This window comes from Tachyglossus aculeatus, chromosome 10 (assembly GCF_015852505.1).
Source record: "Tachyglossus aculeatus isolate mTacAcu1 chromosome 10, mTacAcu1.pri, whole genome shotgun sequence".
Taxonomy (NCBI): domain Eukaryota; kingdom Metazoa; phylum Chordata; class Mammalia; order Monotremata; family Tachyglossidae; genus Tachyglossus; species Tachyglossus aculeatus.
The window spans coordinates 45,219,180-45,244,923 of NC_052075.1; the positions used below are offsets into that span (position 1 = coordinate 45,219,180).

The 25,744-nt window shown below is 48.9% G+C and overlaps 1 protein-coding gene across 1 annotated transcript in view; it reads right to left on the bottom strand.

Moving 5' to 3' along the window:
• The window catches only part of PLXNA4 (plexin A4), a 423,674-nt gene that overhangs the window by 100,722 nt on the left and 297,208 nt on the right, over positions 1-25,744 (bottom strand). Inside the window, exon 4 of the mRNA XM_038752091.1 lies at positions 9,390-9,521. Coding sequence (XP_038608019.1) covers positions 9,390-9,521 — 132 coding nt within the window. The remainder of the gene's footprint in view (positions 1-9,389; positions 9,522-25,744) is intronic.

Genomic DNA, 25,744 nt, shown 5'->3' on the forward strand with positions numbered 1-25,744 from the left:
ACCGAGGGGATCTACAATGGGGTGGAGAAGGAGGACAGTGATCCCTGTGATCCACGTGGGTTCTGTCTCTCACCCTGGCACTTGTGCCCACGTGCTGCCCACCTGGAAGAGAAGGCTGGGGCCACTCCAGGCTGCCATGCTCCAATTACAGTTTCCTTGGGTAAAGGACAATGGAGGGAGGAGGAAGAGTAGCCAGGGGGACACGAAAAAAAAGTGGAATGAGTTGAAGGTGGGAGGGCAGGGAGAGGGGAGAGAATCAAAGTGGGGTGGACAGGAAATTTATAGAAAAAAGTGGGGAGGACAATGGGAAACTGTGTCTTGCTCTCAAACCTAGCCAGGTAAAACTGAACTAGAACACTTGCTGCCAGAGGTTAGCACCTGTGCGGAGCTCTGCTGTCTGGTTTAGAACTAGCTTCTTGGGATCATTTTGGTTTTCTCCTTAATTTCCTCATACCAGAGGTTCCCTAGAGAATATGAACTCCTGGCAGGGCTGAAAGTTGACTTTTCAGTGATTGGTGCAAAAGAATCCTGGGGACTGGGACATCTGAGCAGAGCAAACCAAACATACAAGCAAACTTGTGAAATGTACACTCTCTCTCAAACACACACTACCAGCTCCCCACCAAAAGAACCCTGACCTTTGGGCTCCATCCAAACAGGGAACCCCTCAATCCCGAAGGACTCATTTTCAGAAGGTTACAAGCCAGTGGAAGCCAGGAGCGTTGATGGGGACATTTTACTGCTCAACAGCTTGTGTTCCTGTAACCTTTCATGTCCAGGGTGTTCAATAGCAAGCCCTCTAGGCACTCAATAAGCCATCAACAGCGTTGAAAAACAAGACAACCTCTCCCTGGAGCAGTGACAAACCATCGTTACCTAACACAGAAGCTACACTAGGGACATGGTTACCTAACACAGGGTCCACCCCAGGTCACCTCTCTTTTAAGTCACTGACCACTTTTTGGCCCTACTGAATGCAACTGCCCAAGTGATTTTTTCAACTGGGAAGAATGAAGAGTGTCTGAATTCTGCACTCCCATTAGATTGCAATGAACACTGTCATTTGGGGGAAGGAATCAGTCACTTGGGCAAGTCACTTCACTGGGCCTCAGTTACCTCATCTGTAAAATGAGGATTAAGACTGTGAGCCCTACGTGAACAACTGAACTACCTTGATTCTACCCCGGCACTTAAAATGGTGCTTGGCACATAATAAGTGCTTAGCAAATACCATAATTATTATTTGGGGGCTGTGGAGAAGGAGAAGGAACTGAATGACAGCGTGGCTCAGTGGAAAGAGCCCGGGCTTGGGAATCAGAGGTCATGCGTTCAAATCCTGGCTCCACCACTTGTCAGCTGTGTGACTTTGGACAAGTCACTTAACTTCTCTGGGCCTCAGTTACCTCATCTGGAAAATGGGGATTAAGACTGTGAGCCCCACGTGGGACAAGCTGATCACCTTATATCATCATCATCATCATCAATCGTATTTATTGAGTGCTTACTATGTGCAGAGCACTGTACTAAGCGCTTGGGAAGTACAAGTTGGCAACACATAGAGCCAGTCCCTACCCAACAGTGGGCTCACAGTCTAAAAGGGGAAGACAGAGAACAAAACCAAACATACTAACAAAATAAAATAAATAGAATAGATATGTACAAGTAAAATAAATAGAGTAATAAATATATACAAACATATATACAGGGGCTGTGGGGAAGGGAAGGTGGTAAGAAGGGGGGGATGGATGTTCTTGTCGCCTACCTAATGCCGGCCAGTTGACTCCTCAAGGGAGCTACCCTTATTTTATATTTATTTTTATATCCTCCCCAAAGCTTAGAACAGTGCTTTGCACATAGTAAGCACTTAATAAATGCCATCATTATTATTATTATTATTAATGAGGTTAGTGATCCCCAGTTAGACCTCTCCCTCATCCTCACTGGGGATCGCTAACCTCATTTTATAGATAGAGGATGTGAGACCTAGAGCAGCTGAGTGTCTTGCCTGAGGATTAGGGTCCCGGTCTCCTGATTTCCGTGTCAGGGTGCTCCCAAGCTGGGGGTGAATTCAGGATTCAGCTCAGGGATGAAGGAACTCGGTGCCTCAGTCTCGCTTTTCTGGGACAGAGGCCTCCAGAAATGAGTCTCATTTGTGGGGAGGAAGCTGCACAGGGGCACCCATTCCTGTCTTCTCCCCGGGACCAATAGATGGTCCCCTGCAGAGTACTCCTACAGAGAGCAGTAGAAGCAGTATGGCCTAGTGGATAGAGCATAGGCCTGGGAATCAGAATGACCTGGGTTTAATCTTGACTCTGCCACTTGTCTGCTGGGTAACCTTAGGCAAGTCACTTTACTTCTTTATGCCTCAGTTACCTCATCTGTAAAACGGGGATTAAGACTGTGAGTCTCATGTTGGACATGGACTGGCTCCAACCTGATTAGCTTGTATCTACCCCAGCACTTAGCGCAGTGCCTGGAACGTAGCACTTAATAAATGCCTTAAAAAAATAAAAGGAAGAAATGGTTGCTATGACAGCCATGGTTACCAGAACTTAGTCCTGGGACTATTGGGTGGCTGGATGAGGGGAGGGGAAAGGAGAGGAGGGTGACAGGAGAGACAAGGGAGGAAATAAGTTGATAAATGCAACCCACTCTAGCCCCTAGCCACCACCAGATGACTCGGTGGGCCCAAGATGCTGTGATGATGTAGAATCACAGAATCCCATGGCTGATAGGGTTCAAAATCCCACTGCCTCCAGACAAGTCAGTACCTAAACACTCTCACACTTAAAGGTGTTAAAGGCTCCTGGGAAAGAGTTTCCCAGGTCTCAGAATCAGAAATTCCATTTAGCTAACATCACTCCCTTCTGCTTGAAAAGTAAGTTCATTTCCTCTTTTTCTGTTTCAGGGGAGGTAGAGAACGGCTGATTCATATCCTCTCTTCATAGTCTGGCAGGACTTGACTAAGCACCTCCCCACAATCAACCTTCTCATCTACAAGTTAAATCATTGGTTGTTATGGTATCCATTAAGTGTTTACTATGTGCCAAGAACTAAGTACTAGGGGAGAAGCAACATGGCCTAGTGGAAAGAGCATGGGCCTGGGAATCAGAGGACCTGGTTTTAATCCCGGTTCTGTCAACTGCTTCCTGCGTGACCTTGAGCAAGTCACTTACCTTCTCTGTGCCTCAGTTACCTCATCTGAAAAATGGGGATTCAATCCTTGTTCTCTCTCCTACTTGGACTGTGAGCCCACATGTGGGACAGGGACTGTGTCTAAACCGATAAACCTGAATCTGCAACAGTACTTAGAACAGTGCTTGACACAGAGAAAGCACTAACAAATACCCCCAAAACAAACAACAAAAAACTAAGGTAGAGCCAAGGTAACCAGATCAGACACAGATCCTGTTCCCACACAGGGTTCATATTCTGAGACATGGGGAGAGAAGGTAGTTTATTCTCATTTTATAGAAGGGTAACCAGAGGCCCAAAGGGATTAAGTGACTTGCCCAGGGCTACAGAGCAGGCCAGTGGAAGAGCTGGAACTAGAACCAGGGTCTCCCGGCTCACAGTACCATGCCCTTTCCACTGAGCCACAGTCCTTGGGATCTGTGTCCATAGGTGCTATTTTTCCTAACCTGAGAGGCATGAGACCTATTCCTGCCCAAAAGGAGCTTATATTCTAATGGAAGACCAAGAGAAGTTGGGGTAGTTTAACCTAAGATGTAAGATGGGCCAGAACCCAAACATAGAATGGGGTCTCCAGGGCACAGGCCCTGCTGTTAGCAGAGATGGACTGCTTGTCATGATCCTACATTAAGAGTCCTTTTCTCCAGGAAATGGCTTTAGTCTGGACCAATTACTGATGTACTCAGTATTTAGTACCGAAATAACTAGCAGCTGCCTCTGACTGCCATTTACACACTCTATAGCATTGTTGGTTGGTTGGTTTTATTCTCCCTTTTTCCCAATGGGGAAACCACAGAAGAAGAGGGCACAGTGACTTGCCCAAGGTACAGCTGAACTGGGGCAGACCCAGAAAGGGAATCCAGGTGTCCTGATTTCCTCCCACGTCCCACCACCCTAGCACCCTACTGCTCAAAGAATGGAGGAAGGAGGGACAAGGATGGCATCTCAGTTTGGTTCAGGTTGGACTGGCAGACTCCCTAGGAACAGTTTCATTTTGCCCTGGGGCAGCTCCCAAGCCTGCATTTTTTCCACATCTAACCAAACAGTGGGAAGGGGGCATCCATCAGCCTCTGGATGGATACTAACATTAGTATTATTATTATTATCATCATCATTACTATTATTTGGTAAGCACTTACTATGAGTTAACCAATGTTCTAAGCCCTGGAGTAGATACAAGTTAATCAGGTTGGACACAGTCCCTGTCCCACATAGGGCTCACAGTCTTAGTAGGAGTGGGACCAGTTATTTAATCCCCATTTTACAGTCAAAGGAACTGAGGCCCACAGAAGTTAAGTGACTTGCTCAAGGTCACCCAGCAGCAACTGGAAGAGTAAGAAACAGAACCTAGGTCCTCTGATTCCCAAGCCCATGCTCTATCCACTAGGCACACTGCTTCTCTGGGCTCCTGACCTCAAAGGCTATGGATACTCCTGACCCTCTCTGACTTCAGGAAGGCTTCCTGGGTCAGGGGCAGCAGCCTAGAGCCCCTCTCCTGCCACTCACCAGGGGCTCAGCCCCTGGAGCTAAGTGGACTATTACAGGTGGTTGGCTTTAAAATGGCACCACGTGAAACTATCAGTTCCAGCTGCTGCCAAGCTACAAGGAAGAGCTCTGAATGCCAGAGCAATTGCTTCAGACAGATGCTTAATGGAGTTCAGGGTTAGCAAGCGGCCGGACCCTCCTGAATTTCCTTGCTTTCTTCCTTTGCCTCTCTTCCACCAAACCTCTTATCCTCCTCCTTCTTCCCTCCTCCTGGCGGTTCCTCTGGCTCATGGCTGGCTGGCTAGTAGAGGGTGGGGGAGAGAGGCCACACAGCTTTCTAGACCTGCCACCAAATTCCTGTAGGAGGGAGAGCCGGTAGCTTTGTATGCCACCCTTAATAGGTTGCCCTCTTCCCCCTGCAGTAGCTTCGTTTGGTCAATCTAGCCCTTCAGGGCCATTGATAGTCCATTCCAGTGCAGGGAGAAGAACAGAGAAGAAAATCTTCCCTGGAGCTGTCTTCTGGAACAGGCTTTATTCTGAAAGCACAAATGGCCAGGGCCTACCAGTGTCTTCTGTGGAGTCTGGTCCCCACTGGAACCGTGGAGGATGGGGGCTGCCCATCAATGGAAGAGCCTCCTGTCTGTCGGGGTGTGCCCCTGCTTCTCAGAAGTAAGGAGCTACAGCAGCAATATTCTGCTCTTCCTCCTAGGCCTGAGTTGGAGGAAGGAGTGGGAGGCGACCTGGGTTCCTCCTCTCCTAAGGAGAGAGCGGCCAGGAGGTTAAGAGCCACCCCTTCCAAGCTGTGGCCAAGCTGGGCAGGCCACAGGGGTCTCACTCTGCCAGCCTCCAGTGCCAAGACTCAGAACCCACTGGTGCTCCAAACCTTCTGTATCCCAGAGTGGGCCCTTGGTTTGGGGCTGGTTGGTGGGGTTGGATTTCCAACCCGGCTCCTCGCCTTTCTACTCCTGCCTCTCCTGTGGGTTGGGAGTGTGGCCTTCCCACCTGCCCGCTGAAAACCATCCCACTTCTACCTTCCTTGCAGACAGCTTCACCCCTGGAGTGTCGGGCATATTCTCCTTCCGTGCTGTCATGCTCTCCCTCGCTGACATGCCCTGGAACCTCCCCCAGTGTGGGGATGATGGACCACAGCTTTGGGAATCAGAGAGGTGGAAGGTGGAGCCGCTGATTTGGATCCTGTCATGATCCTCTCATCTTTAAGGCAGAAACAAGTGTTTAAAATCACTGTGCTTCCAGCAGACTGGTGTGAAGGCAGCAGAGGTGTCATGAGTTACCCTGGAACTTGCCATTTCACCTGGGGCATCACAAAGGGAGGAGATACTTGGGGTGGCAGGAGTGGGAGTGGAAGAAGGGAGTGTAGGGTGGGGAGAGGGGTTCAACTGTCTTTCTCAGCAAGAGGTGCCGCTCCAGGGCCCGGGGCAAGACTGTGCTGGCTGGGCTATGTCATCACCTTATTTATCTGTCTGTGTCTCTGACATTCTCTCACACTCTCCTCCCATCAGTTTGGCAGGTTTTTATCACAGTGATTTCAGTGTGTATACACACTCCCTTGGGGTTACTGGAGTTTCAGTAAATACACACATACACACAAATACACACATACAAGTAAAACAAGAGATGGAGGCTGACAAACATGCAAACATAAGGGGAGGGAGAAAGAAAGAGAGGGAGAAAGATGGAGAGGGAGAGAAAGAGAAAGACAGGGAGAAAGGCGGAAGGGGAGAGAGGGAGAAAGGTGGGGGAGACAGGGAGAAAGATAGAGGGAAGGAGAGGAAGAAAGAGAGGGAAGGAGAGGAAGAAAGAAAGGGAGAGAGGGAGAAAGGGAAGGAAAAAGGGAGAGAGGGAGAAAAAGCAGGGAGTGGGAGGAAGAGAGAAAAGAAAGAGACAAAAGGGGAGAAAATGGGGAAGAAGGGGTGAGGGAGAGAAGAGAGGGAAAGGGAGAGGAAGAAACTCGTACGCAACATATTGAAAAAAAGCACAAAGCATTTGAGAACAAAGAGGAAAATTAATCAGGTATGTTATTTAGCACCTCCCTCCCCATCATCACCACCAGGTTTCAGTGAGAGCTCCCGCAGTACATTGTACTAGGCTCTAAGAAACATACTGTAGAGGTTTAAGGTCAGTTTCTCCCTAGCAAGTGTCAAATAGAGCAAGAACTTCTTGCACCTTTTGGTGCTTCTGTCAGCCACATAGAGAATGCTGGAGTGAATGGACCATCAGTGTGACCTATTGGACTGCACAGATTGTGACTGCACTGCCCGTTGATTTGGTAATCCTCTGCTTCCATTGCTTTTCTCCATCTCCTCCGCACCTGGATTGCGAGCGCCACGTGGGACAGGGATTGGGTCTGCCCTATCTGGATCTGCCTAGTGAACCCACGCCTTGTCCGGGAACCAGATCCCGGGGTCCCTGGCAGACTGGTGGGGTCAGGCCAGGTCAGGAGAGGTTGCTGGAGGAGAAGGGCAGGATCTAAATGATCTAGCTCTCACCACCCTTCGTTCTCTGTTTGCTCCTGCCTCACTTCTCTCTTTCCAATGGGGGGGATCCAGGCAGGCAGGACCACACCTAACCCATACCAGAGGGATTAGGGACTCACCCCCACCCCCACCTGCAAAATGCGAGCCACCCCACCCACTCTACAGCCTAATGGCAGTGGTGGTAAGAACACCTTATCTGAAACCCTTCCTGCTGCAACTTAAGGCTACTTCTTCACTCTGGTAGTTTAGGCTTAGGTCTGGGCCTTTGATTGTTGCCGCTGGATTCATTCATTCATTCACTCAATCATATTTACTGAGCGCTTACTGTGTGCAGAGCACTGTACTTGGGAAGTACAAGTTGGCAACATATAGAGATGGTCCCTACCCAACAATGGGCTCACAGTCTAGAAGGGGAAGACAGTCCCTTGCATTCACAGCTCTGAACAGCCTTTTAGAACACTGTGATCTGAACAGGTAGGAATGCTTAATGACTTCAGAAGCAGTGCTATATTCATATATATTAATTAGATGATGATTGTGAGGTTTTCAGATAAAGAGGGATCTGGTAACATCTCCAGGGAGCTCAGATAATAATAACGATGGTATTTTGTTAAGTGCTTACTATGTCCCAGGCACTGTACTAAGAGCTGAGGCACTGAATGCCTCTCATCCTCTCCGTAGCTCCTCTCAGACCTAGGGATGGGAAGGAAGGCATTCTCTCCCTTTCCCAGAGGTGGAAACTGAGGTCCAGAGAGGAGCCCAACATCATCCAAGGTCACTCAGCTGAAGAGCAGGAGAGTCACAACGCGAGCCCAAGTCCCAACTCCCAGAGTGTCCTGCCCAGCCCACCAGACCCAGCATCGGGTCACTTCCCAGGCAGGGGCCATCCCCCGGTGGTCACAATGGGCTGCAGTGTGGCTGGCAGCTGGGGGACAGAGGAGCCCCACCAAGAGACGATGTCATCAGAGATCCCCGGGAGGGGAGCGGGAGTGTGACTCCCGGGCACAACGCACAAACCATGTGGGTGGCATAATACGGGGTATTCATTTCCCTGCTGTGGAGAGGGGGGAAACCGGGTGGGAACAATCTGGGGTCTGTGAGCACGGTCAACTTGAGAACCTTGGAGCTCCAGCAGAGAGGGGCAAGGGATGGGGAGGGGGGCTGCTTCTTGCTCCTGTCACTCTGGCATTGATATGGAAGTAGGATGGGACTAGAGAGGTGGGCAGGAGGGGCAGACCCACATTATAATAGTAATAATAATAAAATATTACTTGTTAAGCACTTACTAGGTGTCAAGCACTGTTCAAAGCACTGGGGTCGATACAAGATAATCAGGTTGGACATAGCTCCTGTCCCACATGGAGATCACAGTCTAAGCAGGAGGGAGAACAGGGACTGAATCCCCATTTTACAGATGAGGAAACTGAGGCACAGAGAGGTTGTGCCTTGCCTGACTTCACACAGCAGATGAGAGGAGGGGCTGGGATTAGAACCCAGGTCCTCTGGGTTCTACATGGAGAGCAGCACTGTGGGGCAGGTGGGGGCTAGGGGAGGCAGACCCCCAAAGGGCACTCTCTATTCCTCTACATTCATTTGGTCCACAAGTGGCCATTATAGAGCCGCTTGTTTGGAAGAAGGGGAAGCCCATGAGCTTCAGGGTGACACTGCTGCAGATGGTACCCTTCTCCCCAGGGGGTTGATGTGGCAGAAGAGACTGGCATGCTACTAACAACTGCTGGCCGGCAGGCAGCAGAAACACATCACCGGTTCCCCTGCTGCCTCTACAGAAGACTGGCAGGGTCTCTCCACAGTTGGCTTTGACCTGGACCGTTGCTCTCAAGCTCCTCAGCGGGGGTCCCCGGATAGGAGGCTTGACTTTGCAAAAATGTAACCACAAGATGGATTTTCACTTCAGGCGATGAGGTTCAAAGAGGGACGTGGTCAGATGCTTCAGGGATGAAAAGGTTCACACATGGTCCCAGACCAGCCATCTCTCTCAATGCCAACAAGCTCTGGGTTTATTCCATCCTTGCAGCTAAGTTTAAAGTCTCCCCAGACTCAGCAAATAAAGCCATCGCCACTTTTTCCTTGGCATTCAGACAAATGCTCAACTGGTGGTTGGGTCAAGGGTCACCGACGGGCTGCCAAATCAAGCTCAGGGGGATCGAGTCACGTGTCATCGGTATCCAACTCTCCCCGGGCTCTCTGGGGTCTTACCTGCCGCTCAGACATGATGTAGAGCTGCTCGTGGTCCTTGGAGAAGGCCATGTCTCGGAGGATGGGGCCAGGCTCCACCACCTGCACGGTCTCATACTGCAGGGCACTCCCTTTGGGGCCATCCACACGAATCTGCAGAGAAAAGCAGGAGGAGGGTCAGCTTGCCTTGGTAAGCTGGGAAGCAGGAACGTATGTATCCCCCAGTCAGCTTGCTCAGGGGTTCTCCACCCCATCCGATCCCACACCACCCTTATTGGCACCCATCCACACCCACAGAGTGGCAGGAACACGGGGGGCCAAGATGGCACCCCCAATCCTACGAATCAGGCAAAAACTCCTCACTCTGGGCTTCAAGGCTGTCCATCACCTCACCCCCTCCTACCTCACCTCCCTTCTCTCCTTCTACAGCCCAGCCCGCACCCTTCACTCCTCTGCCACTAACCTCCTCACTGTACCTCATTCTCGCCTGTCCCGCTGTCAATCCCCGGCCCACGTCCTTCCCCTGGCCTGGAATGCCCTCCCTCTACACATCCACTAAGCTAGCTCTCTTCTTCTCTTCAAAGCCCGACTGAGAGCTCACCTCCTTCAGGAGCCCTTTCCAGACTGAGCCCCCTTTCTCCTCTCCTCCTCCCATCCCCCCCACCCTATTTCCTTCCCCTCCCCACAGCACCTGTATATATATTTGTACAGATTTATCACTCTATTACTTGTACATATTTACTATTTATTTTGTTAATGATGTGCATATAGCTTTAGTTCTATTTGTTCTGACGATTTTGACACCTGTCTACATGTTTTATTGTGTTGTCTGTCTCCCCCTTCTAGACTGTGAGCCCGTTGTTGGGTAGGGACCATCTCTATATGTTACTGACTTGTACTTCCCAAGCGCTTAGTACAGTGCTCTGCATACAGTAAGTGCTCAATAAATACGATAGAATGAATGAATGAAAAAATCCTGCTGGGTTTTTGTGGCCCCTAGCAAACACACTCCTATAGTCAAAGCACTGATGCCACCATTTTACAGAAGCACACCTGAGCTTCTGAATTCAGAAATTGGAATTTTCCAATCCCAGTACCACAGACGTTATTTAGATGTCTATCAGTACATGATAAACCAGGGCTGAAAAGCACACCGACGCTACATATGGTTGATACACTCGAGGTGCTGCCAAGTGCTTTTCAATAGGCACTCAGGAATTTATTTTGGTTCCGATTTTCCACTAGAATCAGATTCTATGAGCACTGACTGTTGGAATGGATTTTAGGAATGAGAAATTCCCCCTCTAGGTTGCTGCCCTGTACTGTGGAAGAGCTGGATTTAGGGTTTACTTTCTGCTTTATCCGGATTATCTTTGTCCAGAAACGCTCTGGACATATCACTCCCCTCCTCAAAAACCTCCAATGGCTACCGATCAATCTGCGCATCAGGCAGAAACTCCTCACCCTGGGCTTCAAGGCTCTCCATCACCTCGCCCCCTCCTACCTCACCTCCCTTCTCTCCTTCTACTGCCCAGCCCGCACCCTCCGCTCCTCCACCACTAATCTCCTCACGGTACCTTGCTCTCGCCTGTCCCGCCATCGACCCCTGGCCCACGTCATCCCCCGGGCCTGGAATGCCCTCCCTCTGCCCATCCGCCAAGCTAGCTCTCTTCCTCCCTTCAAGGCCCTGCTGAGAGCTCACCTCCTCCAGGAGGCCTTCCCAGACTGAGCCCCTTCTTTCCTCTCCCCTCGTCCCCCTCTCCATCCCCGTCTTACCTCCTTCCCTTCCCCACAGCACCTGTATATATGTATATATGGTTGTACATATTTATTACTCTGTTTATTTATTTTACTTGTACATTTCTATCCTACTTATTTTATTTTGTTGGTATGTTTGGTTCTGTTCTCTGTCTCCCCCTTTTAGACTGTGAGCCCACTATCAGGTAGGGACTGTCTCTATGTGATGCCAATTTGTACTTCCCAAGCGCTTAGTACAGTGCTCTGCACATAGTAAGCGCTCAATAAATACGATTGATTGATTGATTGATTGATTGCTTTAGAATTCCCCATTTCTCATTCCTTAGCCTCCAGCACTTTGGGCCCAAACCTTATCAGTGACAAATCACAGCCTCTCAAGGAATTCCCTTTCCCTGGAACCAACAAATTAATAGTATTTACTCATTTGTTCATTCATTCATTCAATGATATTTATTGAGCGCTTACTGTGTGCAGAGCAGTGTACTAAGCACTTGGAAACTAGAATTCAGCAACAAAGAGAGACAATCCCTACCCAAAAACTGGCTCACAGTCTAGAAGGAGGGAGACAACAACAAAGCAAGTAAACAAGCATCAATAGCATCAATGTAAACAAATAGAATTTTAGATATATACACAACAGTAATAAAATGGGGCAGGGAGGTGGGTAGAGCAGAGGGGAGGAGGAGGAGAAGAAGAAAAGGGGGGCTCAGTCTGGGAAGGCCTCCTGGAGGAGGTGAACTTTCAGTAGGGCTTTATTGAGTGCTTACTGTGTGCAGAGCACTGTACTAAGTCTTTGGGAGAGTACAATAAAACACAAGGAGTTTACAATCTAGAGGAGGAGACAGACATTAATAAAAATAAATCATTTACAGATATGGACATGTGTATATTTACAGATATGGAAAACAGTGAAGGACTCAAGATGGAGTTTGCTAGAAATAGTGACAGTCAAAAGAGCTTTACGCTGATGGGAAGGGATTTTCTTCTCCAGCCAGCAGGCACGGAGTGCGAGTGACAGTTAATCACTATTTGTTGATCTCCCCAGTGAATGGGGCACTGGACTAGGCCCTTTGGGGAATTACAAAGGAAAAGCAAAGCCCGGTTCTTTTCCTAGAAGAGCTTACAGCCTTAATGGCTCCTCGATCAAACTATTTCCTCAATGGTTTTGCAGGGTAGGCCAAATCTCAGGGTGGTGAGATCATGGTGTGTGGGAGAGGGGGCAGGGAGCCCCTTTCCCAGGGCCAAGCCAGGGGGACAAACAGGAAGTCTCGCATGGTCCGCCCATGAAAGTCGCCAACATCATCATCATCGCCGTTCATTGCAAATAGACAATGGTTCACCCAGGGCACAGGCCCGGAGATGGCTTGGGCCCAACTCTGGAATGACAAACTGTGCCCAGCTTGTCTCATTCGCTCCCTTTATTTCCAGCCTCCTCAGGCTGGGCCAGATGGGGGCACCCGTTGAAGCCAGCCGCTGTGGTGCCACGACGCCACTCTGCTGGCATATAAAGTCACATGGGCCCCGAAGTCTCTGGGGCCCCCCCTTTTTTAATGGTATTTGTTATGCACTTACCATGTGCCAGTCACGGTAGATATGAGCTAATCAGGTTGGACACAGTCCATGCCCCACATAGAGCTCACAGTCTTAAACCCCATTTTACAGAGGAGGTAACTAAGGCTCAGAGAAGTGAAGTGACTTGCCCAAGGTCACACAGTAGACAAGGGGCAAAGCTGGGACTAGAATTCAGGTCCTTCTGACTCTCAGGCCCATGGTCTATCCACTAGGCCACACTCCAGCAACCCATAAGAACAGTGGGGAACTTCCATCTCACTGCCCAAGCAGTGTCCTGCCCCTTCCCCATAGTGAGGTTGAGTTCAGGGGCCCTGAGGGGCCAAAGACTGCATCTAATTCTCCCCCATGCATTTTTTCCCAGCATTTAGTTTGGGATTATGCACCCAATAGGTGCTTAATAAATACTATTTTCACTACACTAAAAAGGCTGTCTGCCTGATTTTCAAAGAAGCCAGCTGAATTGGCAACAACTGCCTGAGCATCCTTAGAGAAGCAGCGTGGCTCAGTGGAAAGAGCATGGGCTTTGGAGCCAGAGGTCATGGGTTCAAATCCCAGCTCTGCCAACTGTCAGCTGTGTGACTTTGGGCAGGTCACTTCACTTCTCTGGGCCTCAGTTACCTCATCTGTAAAATGGGGATTAAAACTGTGAGCTCCCCCGGGACAACCTATCACCTTGTAACTTCCCCAGTGCTTAGAACAGTGCTTTGCACATAGTAAGCGCTTAACAAATACCATCATCCTTATTATTATTATCCTTCTGGCTCTCTGCTCCTCCACTCACCCTGCTTCGGTCTGCCTAGACTCTGAGGACTGGCCCAGTGACCCCCCCAGTGAGGGGGCAGTGGGAAGCCAGGAGAGACCGGGTGGTCAGAAAGCCTGAGCTTCTCTCTGACAGCCACGCAGACAACAGGACCCCTGGAGCAGACTTAGAGGCAGATCTGGGGAGATTGTCTCCCTAAAGTTTGCTTTGCCCTACGGGCTTCAGGGGCTGTTTGCTGCTCTGTGAGGGGAGGTAGGAGACACCATCAGCAGAAATGCTGATGTCTACCGCAATCTACTTAGGGGCAGATTAATGCAAAGTTATTCACGACCAGCCTCTCCCTCTCTTTCTCCCTCATCTGCAAGTGAACATCAATTTCCCAAGGCTACAGAAACCACCCAGACCTGAGGAGAGGCTACTGGACTGGGCAACGTACGCTTCCCTGTCGAGCCCCCTCATTCCTGGTTACTGGCTGAATCCCGTCCCAGACTCCTGGAACATTAGGAACGTCACAGATGGGAGAGTCTGGCACAGAAGATAACAGGATGGAGTTAACAATCCATGCCGATGCCTTCCAGGGCCCCTGGGGAGTTTCCCCAGCATGCATTGGTGCAGGTAAGAGAGATAATAGTGGCTACATACCAGGAGGCACAGATGCTCCCACTTCTTGCAGTGAGGAAGCAATTCAATGACCACAGCTAGGTCCCCTAACTGGCTGAATGTCTGTCCCCATCCCCCGGGCTCTGTTTCTGGTCAGCAGGCATACCCACTGTAAGATTGACTGAGGCCATGTCAGTCCACTGCTAATATCTGTCCCCCCATCTAGACCGTAAGCTCACTGTGGGCAGGGAATGTACCTGCCAACTCTGTTACACTGTACTCTTCCAAGAGCTTAATATAGTGCTCTGCACACAGTAAGCACTCAATCAATACCATTGGTTGATTGCAGCCTGGAACCTGCTCCTAATCTCTTCACAATGTTTGGCTCAGTGAAGTCACCCCATCCTCAATGCCTTGGTTTGACTCTTTCAAATAGGGATCGTGGTCCTGAGAGCCCATGACTGCTTAGAAGAAGATGGGCAAGATCTCATCTTGGACAAGTCTTCTTTATTCCCCCATTCCCCGCCCTGGGAATGACTGTAAATGACTTGGAAAGAAGCTAAGGAAGGCTGATGGTAACCACCTAGGCTTTCTGCCCAGACTGGGTGATTTCTCTCAATGAAAAATAAGGAACTTGGGCGTTGGTTCAGGTTGGCTTCCGCTTGCTGGTTGAGTTCTTTTTCTTGAGGCCCTGGCTTATGCCCAAGTCTTGATTTTCCAAACTTTGGCTCATGAGGGCTGGGAAGGAAGGGTGCAAATGGACCGTTTCCTGGACCCTGACCCCCTTCCCGACTATTAAAAAGAAGGTGGGCAGAGATATTCCAATTTCAGATGGAGTCTTCCCAGCTCCTTCAGCATCCCAATGAACCATGTGGGCACCCCCTGCCCGACTCTCAGGCCAGCCTGGCCAGGGCCTTTCCGAATGGAAATGCAAATAGAGTTTTGCAAAACCTAGTGAGATTACCAACCAAGTCTGACTGCAGGCTGATGGCCCTGGCCCCTGACCCAGCTATATGGAAGCCCCGGCCACATGAGCCAGAGTCCCTGCTGCGTGTGACACCCATAGACCTGGATCCTCTCCAGCTGCCCTCCTGGCCTCCCCAAGGGAACCTCATGGAACTAAATCTTGTTAGATGTCAACCTTTGGCCCATCAATCTCCAAGGAAAATGGGATTTAGGCTTGAGGTGTGCCAGGGTGGGGTGGAGAGGGGCTCCCATTGCTCTCAGACAAATGCGGGGAAACCAGAAGCCCCCAGAAAAAGTCAGGCAGGCCATTCTGCTGGGACTCCACATCCAAAAAAGTGTAGTCCTCCAAAAGCCAGAACACAGGGTTGTGTCATTGAGCAGAGAGGGGAGCCCACTGCAGGTTCTCTGGCTGGAGAGTAGGAACTCGCCTCATGACCTGACTCTGATGAATCACCACTACCCAGAAGTACTGCCTGTCCAGAGTGGCTCAGGACGGAAAGCAGAGGTTAGCATCCCTGGGGGTTGGCTAATGGCATTCAGGCCTTGGGAAGATGAAGACGTATGCTGTCCCCATAGGGTAGGGTGTGTGTGCTGGACTAAATCCATGCTGAAGGCCCTGTGGAGAAGTGAAGTCCCAGCAGCCTCCATGGGAGGCCAAAGGCCAGATGCCAAGAGCCACACATTCACACGGTGCCCACTGTGTTCATGGAACCCACACATCGTGCCCATGATCTCCCCAAGTGCCTCTGCCCTTAAACAAGAATTCCCACTCACAGAAGAACCTCCCCACCTGTTCGAGCCAGAGCCCTTCACCTTAAATTCATGCCTCATTCCCTCTCCCCTCCACCATGATGCCTAGGAAAAAAGCCCTACCTATGCCCCCTTGTGCTTTATGTATCCCACTTCCCTCGCCTCATGCCTCCTCACCCTGTGTCCTCACATATCCAATTCTAGAATCCCCCTGCCCGGTGGATATCCCCCCTGTCTTCAGCATCTCTTTTGCCCTTCTGAACTACCGCCAGTCCGCATTGCCATATATGCCCATCTGTGGTGTGGCTGGTCGCTCTCTCTCCTGCCAGGCTGGCCGGTATTGAGACATCATCAGGAAGGTCCTCACAAAGGTCAGCCTCGGAGGGACACTCCTGGCAGCTGCTTGTCTGTTTATTTGAACATTATCTGGGCCTGGCTGTTTGTTTACACCCAGCGAAGTATCGAACAATAAATATCTTCTCCCAGTAGCAAACAGATGCTTGCACTCAAGCGCGCTGGCTCCCGTTTGGCTTGGAATGATCTCCTTAATGAGCAAACAATACTATTAATCTTTAAAGATGCAGGCCTTTCCCTCCGCCCCCTCTCCATCTCGTTTTTTCCTCCCCTGCCTTTGGCTCCTCGCCTGCCCTCGCATCAGAGGGTCTCCCCGGCAAGGTTTTCTGCTCAGGGTGGTGGGATAGGCCTGGGGAGTGGCACCATAACTGGGATCAGTCTCTCTCTGGAAAGGTAGCGGTCACGGACATACCCAGATTTGTGCCACACTCAGCTTTCGCACAGAAATACACCCCCTACAAGCAGAATGCACCTGGCCTCCTTGAATCCGAATTCAGGCTCCCCTCCACACTGTAGACAGTAAAGGCTCAGTAAGGTGAGACGAAGGAGCCCAAAGCCCATTCTAACATGATGCCTGAGGATAAGAAGTATACCAGCATCCTGGCTAACCCTTGTTATAGGGAACTGGAGATTCAGGGATTCTCCGTCTCCCCCATCTCTCCTTCCCACTGCTGTCTGACCCGGAGAGCTAGACCACCCGGATTTATTGCAGTGACAAACTCCCAACCAAGGTGGTTTTGAAATTGGCCACGGTCCCACTTGGAGGGCAGCACTATAGGGTCTCCGTGTCTGGATATGGCTCCATCGGTCAGCTCCTGTTCCCTGCAATACCTCGTATAAGCTCCCGGCCCCAAGAGCCCACAGAAGATCTGGACTGGTGATGCCACAGACTAGGTCCCACAGGGCGTCTGCTGCATTTCAGAGACCCATGGAGCAGCCAAAAGGCTGGAGCCTACCGACTGCATCAAGTGAAATAAAAGTTAAGGAAATAAACGGATTTTCTTGAAATATGTTCAAGTAGCTACACCCAGGACCAATGGCAAGGCAAAATGCCAGCCTCTTGCAAATGCCAGTCCCTGGTAGAGTGATAGTTACGTCTACATGTTTTGTTTTGTTGTCTGTCTCCCCCTTCTAGACTGTGAGCCCGTTTTGGGGTAGGGATTGTCTTTATATGTTGCCAACTTGTACTTCCCAAGTGCTTAGTACAGTGCTCTGCACACAGTAAGTGCTCAATAAATACGATTGAATGAATGAATGAATTACATAACAGACAACTCAGTTGTTCAACCATGGGCTAGTGACTCTTGAAGAAGGTGCCAGCTGCTCAGCAGGCCTCCTGGAGAACTGCCAACCCCAGGGGCACGGACTATATCCTGGCCCCTTTATTCAGCCAATCCAGTGATTTTTCTTGAAAACTGGGACACCATCATTCATTCATTCATTCAATCGTATTTATTGAGCACTTACTGTGTGCAGAGCACTGTACTAAGTGCTTGGGAAGTACAAGTTGGCAACCTATAGAGATGGTCCCTACCCAACAGTGGGCTCACAGTCTAGAAGGGGGAGACAGCCAACAAAACAAAACACATTAACAAAATAAAATAAATAGAATATGTACAAGTAAAATAAATAAATATAGTAATAAAGATGTACAAACATACATACATATATACAGGTGCTACAGAGGCCTACAGAGGCCTTCCCAGACTGAGCCCCCTCCTTCCTCTCCTCCTCCTCCCCCTCTCCATCCCCCCTGCCTTACCTCCTTCCCTTCCCCACAGCACCTGTATATATGTACATATGTTTGTACATATTTATTACTCTATTTATTTTACTTGTATATATCTATTCTATTTATTTTATTAATGTGTTTTGTTCTCTGTCTCCGCCTTCTAGACTGTGAGCCCACTGTTGGGTAGGGACCGTCTCTATGTGTTACCAACTTGTGCTTCCCAAGAGCTTAGTACAGTGCTCTGCACACAGTAAGTGCTCAATAAATATGATTGATTTATTGATTGATTGATTGAAGGAGGTAAGGCAGGGGGATGCGGAGGGGGAGAGGAAGGAGGGGGCTCCGTCATCATAAGCCGATAGGGCTTTTCCCTTCACAATCAGGGATGATGGACAGCCACATAATCCTCCGGGACATCTGAACTCTAAGTCCCAGAATACCACAGGATCTAAACTGAGCATCCCCTAGCCCAAATATGGAGCTTCCAATGTTTTCCATGAGTCCGGGGCAGCTTTAAGCTGGCACAAAGGAGGTAGGCCAGTTCAATCATCATCAATCGTCATCATCAATCGTATTTATTGAGCACTTACTGTGTGCAGAGCACTGTACTAAGCGCTTGGGAAGTACAAGACAAACCCAATTCTGGGACATCTGGATCTCTTCCTCAGTTTCATTCTCCCAAGTGCTCAGTACACAGTAGGTGCTCAATCAATATTACTGACTGATTTATTGGCCACAGTTCCTGGATCCTTGGCACGCACTTGATTGTAAACTGCTCGAGGGCAGAGATCGTGGCTACTTACTCTATGGTACTCTCCCAAGCACTGAGTACAGAACTTTGCCCTTAGTAAGCATTCAATAAATACCATTAATTGAGTCTCTATTTTTCTAAAATTGCTAGGTGTATACTAGAAAAATTCAAGATTGTCCTATCTCAACTGAGATATATGGTAAACTGAGCTTTAACAGCTTTTGGCCCACACCTGGGGGTCAGACCATCTCTGCTCCAAATGGTGCCGGTGGAAGTTGCACAAACACAGCCCACGTACACAACATATACACGTTGCCAAACTGTACTTTCCAAGCGCTTAGTGCTCCGCACACAGTAAGCGCTCAATAAATACGATTGAATGAGTGAACATACAATGCTCTTTGATCTTTTCAGAGGAGAAGTGAATTGAAAACTTTTTTCTTTACAACGGCAGCAGCAAATACTATTGATCGAGGGAGCCAGTAAGATGAGCCCACTGTTGGGTAAGGACCGTCTCTATATGTTGCCAACTTGTACTTCCCAAGCACTCAGTACAGTGCTCTGCACACAGTAAGTGCTCAATAAATATGATTGATTGATTGATTGATTGAATTCTGATCTGGTTGCCCTGAGGATGTGGAATACATTTCTTAATTCACGGACCTGTTCCGCTGTCAATCAAACCCTAGCATTTGCCACTGCCTTCGACCGGGGGAATCAGATACTTGAGCACGGGGAATCAGTATCGCAAAGCCTTGAGAGACTTTGGGTTCCTCTCTAATAGTCACCTGTAGCACTTATTTTACTCCTATTCTCAGCACTTATGCACATACATATATTTTTATTATTCATGTATTCAATCATTTATTCAGCTATTTCATCCTGCTATAGATGTACTACTTCCTTTTATAGCCTAGTTTCTTTCTCCTGCCCCCTCTGCAGATACTGATGTGCAGTACCCTTGAGCTTACAACTACCAACTCTGTTATATTATACACTCCCAAATGCTTAGTATAGTGCTCTGCACACAGTGAGTGCTCAGTAAATACCACTGATTGATTAAGGGTGGGGAATGTGTGTATCCTACTTCTGCCTCACTCTTCCAAACACTGTACTCTCCCAAGCCCTTAGTACAGTGCTTCGCACCCAGTAAGTGCTCAATAAATACAATAATGAATAAGGACAGTCCTTTGCACCCAATAGGTGCTAAGTGCCACTGATTATGCGATTCATTCATTCATTCATTCAATCGTATGCAATTCATTCAATCAATCGTATTTATTGAGCACTTACTGTGTGCAGAGCACTGTACTAAGCACTTGGGAAGTACAAGTTGGCAACATACAGAGATGGTCCCTACCCAACAATGGGCTCACAGTCTAGAAGGGGGAGACAGACAACAAAACATGTGGACAGGTGTCAAGTCGTTGGAAAAAATAGAATTAACGCTAAATGCACATCATCAACAAAATAAATAGTAAATATGTACAAGTAAAATAAACAGAGTAATAAACCTGTACAAGCATATATACAGGTGCTGTGGGGAGGGGAGGGAGGTAGGATGGGGGGGATGGGGAGGAGGAGAGGAAAAAGGGGGATAACTGAGGCCTCAAGAAGTGAAGTGACTGATTACTTTCTGACATACCACTCTAGCCTGGAAAAAGTTGCCCATGAAATAGCTTTCTTCCACCTAGAGCTATCCAAAGGAATGAAAGTTTTGGCAAATTCCATGCCATCCTTTTAAAGAGGCCCCAGGGATACTTGGGAATGTCCATCCATAAATCCTGTCAAGGACTACTACTCCATCAACAAGAATTCCGTAAGTCTTCACAGGAAACAGAGGAGGAGGCGCTGTGATGTCTCAATGAGAAGTCACCAACTTGGATGAATCAGACTCAGGACATAACCCTCAATAAGGCAGTAAAGCAGAGGACCCTCCTGGGGAAACGTTAGCATGAAGCCAATGATTTAATTCAGATTGGGAACCCAAGCTTGCTATCGGCTCTCAGTCTCTGATGCCTAATTCTTATGCAGAATCCAAGTGGGACATAGACTATTTGCAACCTGATTATCTTATATGTACCCCAGTGCTAGGTACAGTGTCTGACACATAGTAAGTGCTTAACAAATACCATAAACAAGCACTGGGGGTGTTCAGAGTGTATTAAAATCTAAGAACGAACAGCCAAAAGCAGGATTTTATGTAAGCATTTTGAGCAGAAAGTTATTCAGAGAGATAGAGGATAGAATAGGATACAAGTGAAGGGAAAATATAACCAATCCTTAAAAGAAGTTGTGTTTAATGAAATGGCTTTCTTACTTCTTCTGAAGTCTCTTGTAAGACATCTTTTGACACATGGAATTCCACTGCTCAACCTATCACTCAATCCTATTTATTAAGTGCTTACTGTGTGCAGAGCACTGTACTAAATGCTTGGGAGAGTACAATATAACAGAGTTGGTAGACATGTTTCCTGGCTATAAGGAACTTACAGTCTAGAGGCAAATCTGTGGCAAATCCTTATCCCTTAATAACAAATGACTAACTGGCAGGTCAGCATTCTGGTCCTTGCTATTCTCCTGGGGAAACCTGGCTGGGAAGGAAGTCAAGAAGAAGGCAGAGTCACATCAGATCTCATGGCCTCGGAGATTTAGACCCAGTTCTTACCCAGCACCTAGCCCCTCTGCCTCTCAGTAAGCTCTTCTGCACTTTTCTGAGGACAGGCTCTGGGAGCCGAGCTTCACAACTCTGCCTTGGGACGATGCATATTTCATCACGTTGGCAGAGCTCCCCAGCTCCTCGGGAGGGGCGGCTTACTGAGGGAAGGGATGAAATGGGGGCTAGCCTGGTAAGGGGCTATTACTGCAGCAGGACTCACACTACTTCCACTTAAGCTAGGCATTGGTACTACCCAGGCACTGTAAGGGGGCAAGCCCCTATTGCCCAACTGCCTCCTCATCCACCTCACTTGGACATGGCCAGGGTGCCAGGGCATACCTCTTCTCCCTTCCATGTGTGTGTGTGGTGATGGGGAGGGGGGCATAAGTGGGATTCAGTCACACTGTAATTAAAGCCAACGGGGAAATTGTCCCCCCCCGCCCCCCATTTCATCTGCCTGGGCTCCTGTGGGGACATACTCATGCAACCCCACCAAAGGCTGACAAGTAATTCAGTCTCCAAATCCATTACGGATTACCACAGCCAGGATGGTGGCTAGGAGTTCTTCACCTTCCGTGACCGCAGACAAAAGGAAATGGGCTTAAGCTGCAGCCGGAGAGACACAGGTGCGGAAAAAGGAAGGGTATCCGGAAAGGGAGGGTGATGAATCACCAAGAGAGCTTTGGGGTAACCTCCTCCTCTTAGGGCCATAGAAACCAAATACACACTCAATCTGAAAAGGTTTAGTTAACCACCCTTTGCCTCTGTTTCCACAGCTGTAAAATGGGGAGCCTAATCTCTCCCTCCCAAAATACTGCCTGAATTTGGCATGGTGCTTTTATAAGCACTTCCACGTCAATTATCTCATTTTATCCTTATAACCTCTGGTAGAGAGAGAGGCAGGTATCACCCCGATTACAGAAGTGAGAAAACACGCACAAGGAGGGTAAGTATCCCACCCAAGGTCACCCAGCAGCTGTGACCTCAAAATCCGTGCAATAATTGAGAAGCAGTGTGGCCTAGTGGAAAAAGCACAGTCCTGGGAGTCGGAGGAACTGCTCAGGCAGCTCTGCCACTCATCTGCTGTGTGACCATGGGCAAGTCACTCCACTTCTCTGGGCCTCAGTTATTTCATCTGTAAAAGGGGATTAGGACTGTGTCCAACCTGATTAGCTTGGATCTACCCCAAAGCTTAGTACAGTGCTTGGCACATAGTAAGCACTTAACAAATACCATTTCAAGGTCAAAAAAGAGAAAAGAAAAAATAATTAAAGCTAGAGGAATCCTGCCAGCCCAGTGGGTGAGAGGGAGAAGCTTCTGTTCCCGGAACTGCTTCCACTCCCATGGCTGAGGCCTTATCATCATCATCAATCGTATTTATTGAGCGCTTACTATGTGCAGAGCACTGTACTAAGCGCTTGGGAAGTACAAATTGGCAACATATAGAGACAGTCCTATGGTGTTTTTGTCCCAGCATGGAAACAATCTAAGCTATAGGGGAGTTGCCTCTGGTCCTCTGGAGGAGATATCACTTCTACAGCCTTCAATTTGCCTCTGCTCTTAAAGGAACAGGCCTCTTCTCACTCCTGGGGACCTTGGCATCACCCAGGCCAGGGTGGTTCTCGCCCAGTCAGATCTCTTCTCCAGAGACACGGCTCCACGCCCTCAGCTCAGAGCTCCTGCTACACTCTCCGGAAGCAATGGAGCAGCTCTCTCCCCTGGCAGGGCTGGGTGATTTTCCTGACGAGTAAATAAACTGGAGAGAGTCAGGGAACCGTATTATATTGACATCTGCTCCTGATGAGCTGTGGTCTGGGTCCCCGCAGCCTCAATCAAACTGCTCACGCATCAGCCCTTTAACGGGAAGCGGGAAGCCGCACCTGGAGTGGCCGAGGCTGTGCAGTTGTGTGCATGTATGCGTGAGTATGTGTGTACATGTCAACACGCAGGAAAGGAATAACCCATATTTATTTAGGGAAAAGAGTTAAAATGGGGCCTGGGAAATTAACCCCCTGAAATTGGGAAGGATCCCTTAGTCCCCTGCCTTCTTGCATGACAACAGGACAGTCCTTGTCCTGATCCTTTTGGGGTGCTCAGGAGGCCACAGAAAGAACACTGCCTGCCCGCACTGCCAGGCAATGGGAACATCCATTGGAACATTGCCCCCTCTAGACTGTAAGCTTGTTGTGGGCAAGGAACAAGTCTACCAACTCTGTCATTCATGACACTTGGCTGCTATGTGAACTTGAGCAAGTCATTTCACTTCTCTGGACCTCTCAGTTCCCTCATCTGTAAAATGGGGATTGAGATTGTGAGCCTACATGGGACAGGGACTGTGTCCAAACTGATTGGCTTGTATCCACCCCAGCGCTTAGTAGAGTGCCTGGCACCTAGTAAGTGCTTAACAAATACCACAATTATGATTATTACAATATACAATAGACACATTCCCTGCCCACAACAACCTTACTCTCCAAAGTACTTAGTAGAGTGCTCTGCACACAAGTGCTCAATTAAATATAATTGATTGATTGATCCAGGCCTCAGACTCTCTCAGGGGAATGGCCATGGAGGTTGACCCTCACCCGGGACATGCACCCTAGGTGGTCTAACTCCTTGATTTACACCTGGAACTTTCAGAGACTTTTTTGGGTAAACTGAGGTGGGAAAAGGGGTGGCAATGGAAAATAGCTAAGTGGGGTCCAGAAGCAGTGTTGCCTAGTGGCTAGAGCCCAGGCCCAGGAGTCAGAAGGACCTGGTTCTAATCCTGGCTGTGCTGCTTGTCTGCTGTGTGACCTTGGGCAAGTCACAACTTCTCTATGCCTCTTACCTCATCTGTAAAATGGGAATTAATACTCTGAGTCCCATGTGGGTCACAGACTGTGTCCAACCTGACTCGTTTATATCTACCCCAGTGTCTGGCATATAGCAAGTACTTAAATACTACCTCTCTCTCTCTCTCTCTATGTATATGTACACAAAAAAACTTTGAACTTATGGAGTACATTTTCTTTTCCCAAAGTACTTTTACATCAGCTCTCTCACTATACCCTTACAGTATCTCCATTTTCCCCCTTTTACAGATGAGGAAACTGAGACCCAGAGAGGTCATGGTGACTTGGCCAAGTTCACCTGGCAGGCCAGTAAAGCTGGACCAGAATCCAGACATCCCAACTCCCAGACCCACATTCTTCAAACACCCTCCTGCCACCCCCAGGGGCGGCGGGGATCTGTGCTGGGCTGATATATGGGAGACCCACCCACATCATCATTGCTTCTCTTCTTGAGAGGAATCTATCACTGCTGGAGTGTTCTATTTATAAACCCCTTTACAGTCATTCATCAGTTACTCCTCTGGAAGGGAGATGGGAAGTATTCTCCTTGTTTCCCTAAAGAGACCAAAGGAGGGGTGATGGCTCTGTCCATGCTCGTCCTGCAGAGGCGGAATCACAACTGAAACAGATGAGGACAAGCCTGGGTTCGGCTAGTGAATTGACCCAAACTGAGGCCACCGATACACCCCCTAGGCCCTGGTGAAGCTGCTTTTCCTAGAAAGAGAAGTTCGGGGGCAACGGGGTGGAGGAGGGAAGGGGTCTGGCTGACATGAGATCATTGGGCGGGAAGAATGCGGATGCAGGGAGCCTGCCCCTTCTCTCCCTCACCCAGGGCATGGAGTGGGTGGGGACCAGGCCCCACAAAGAGCCTTTTGACCACCAGGCATCCCCCAGAGAAAACCACACAGACTGGGCTTTAAGACTCTCCCTCCAAATGCAGACAGGTGACCTTTGACCCGCATGGAGAGACAGTTCCATAGAAGGAGGAGGAGACACTGCATCCGTCCAAAGGCACATGGAGTTAATTGTACGGAGATATATTTTAAAGTAAAATATTGGAAAAGCATATCCTCCAATGCCGACTGCCGTTATGAGGATTATGCATATGGTGCCACAGGGTCCCCAGAGAGTCACAGCAATTAAGCTATTGATCACGGTGATGGGGTGGCTCTGAAACTCCGGTGGCCCATGAGATCTCTGACCTTCTGCCATTTGGCCAGCACCGTTCTCCCCATTTTTCAGAAGGAGAAACTGAGGTTTTGAGATAAAGAAGTAAAACATAACGGTGGTAAGTGGTGGACAAAGGCAAAAATAAAAGTCAGGAATAATAATAATAATAATAAACTTTGGTACTTGTTAATCACTATTTCCAGGGACTGTACTGGGGTAGCTACAAAATAATCAGGTTGGACACAGCCTGTGTCCCACATGGGGTTCACAGCCTTAATTCCCCATTTTACAGATGAGGAAACTGAGGGACAGAGAAGTGAAATAACTTGCCCAAGGTCACACAGCAGATAAATGGCAGAGCCAGAATTAGAACACGAGTTCTCGGACTCCCAGTCCTGTGCTCTTTCCACTAGGCTGTGCTGCTTCTCTGTTGTCACCTCCAGCCCAAATCCATCAGGATTCACCATCCA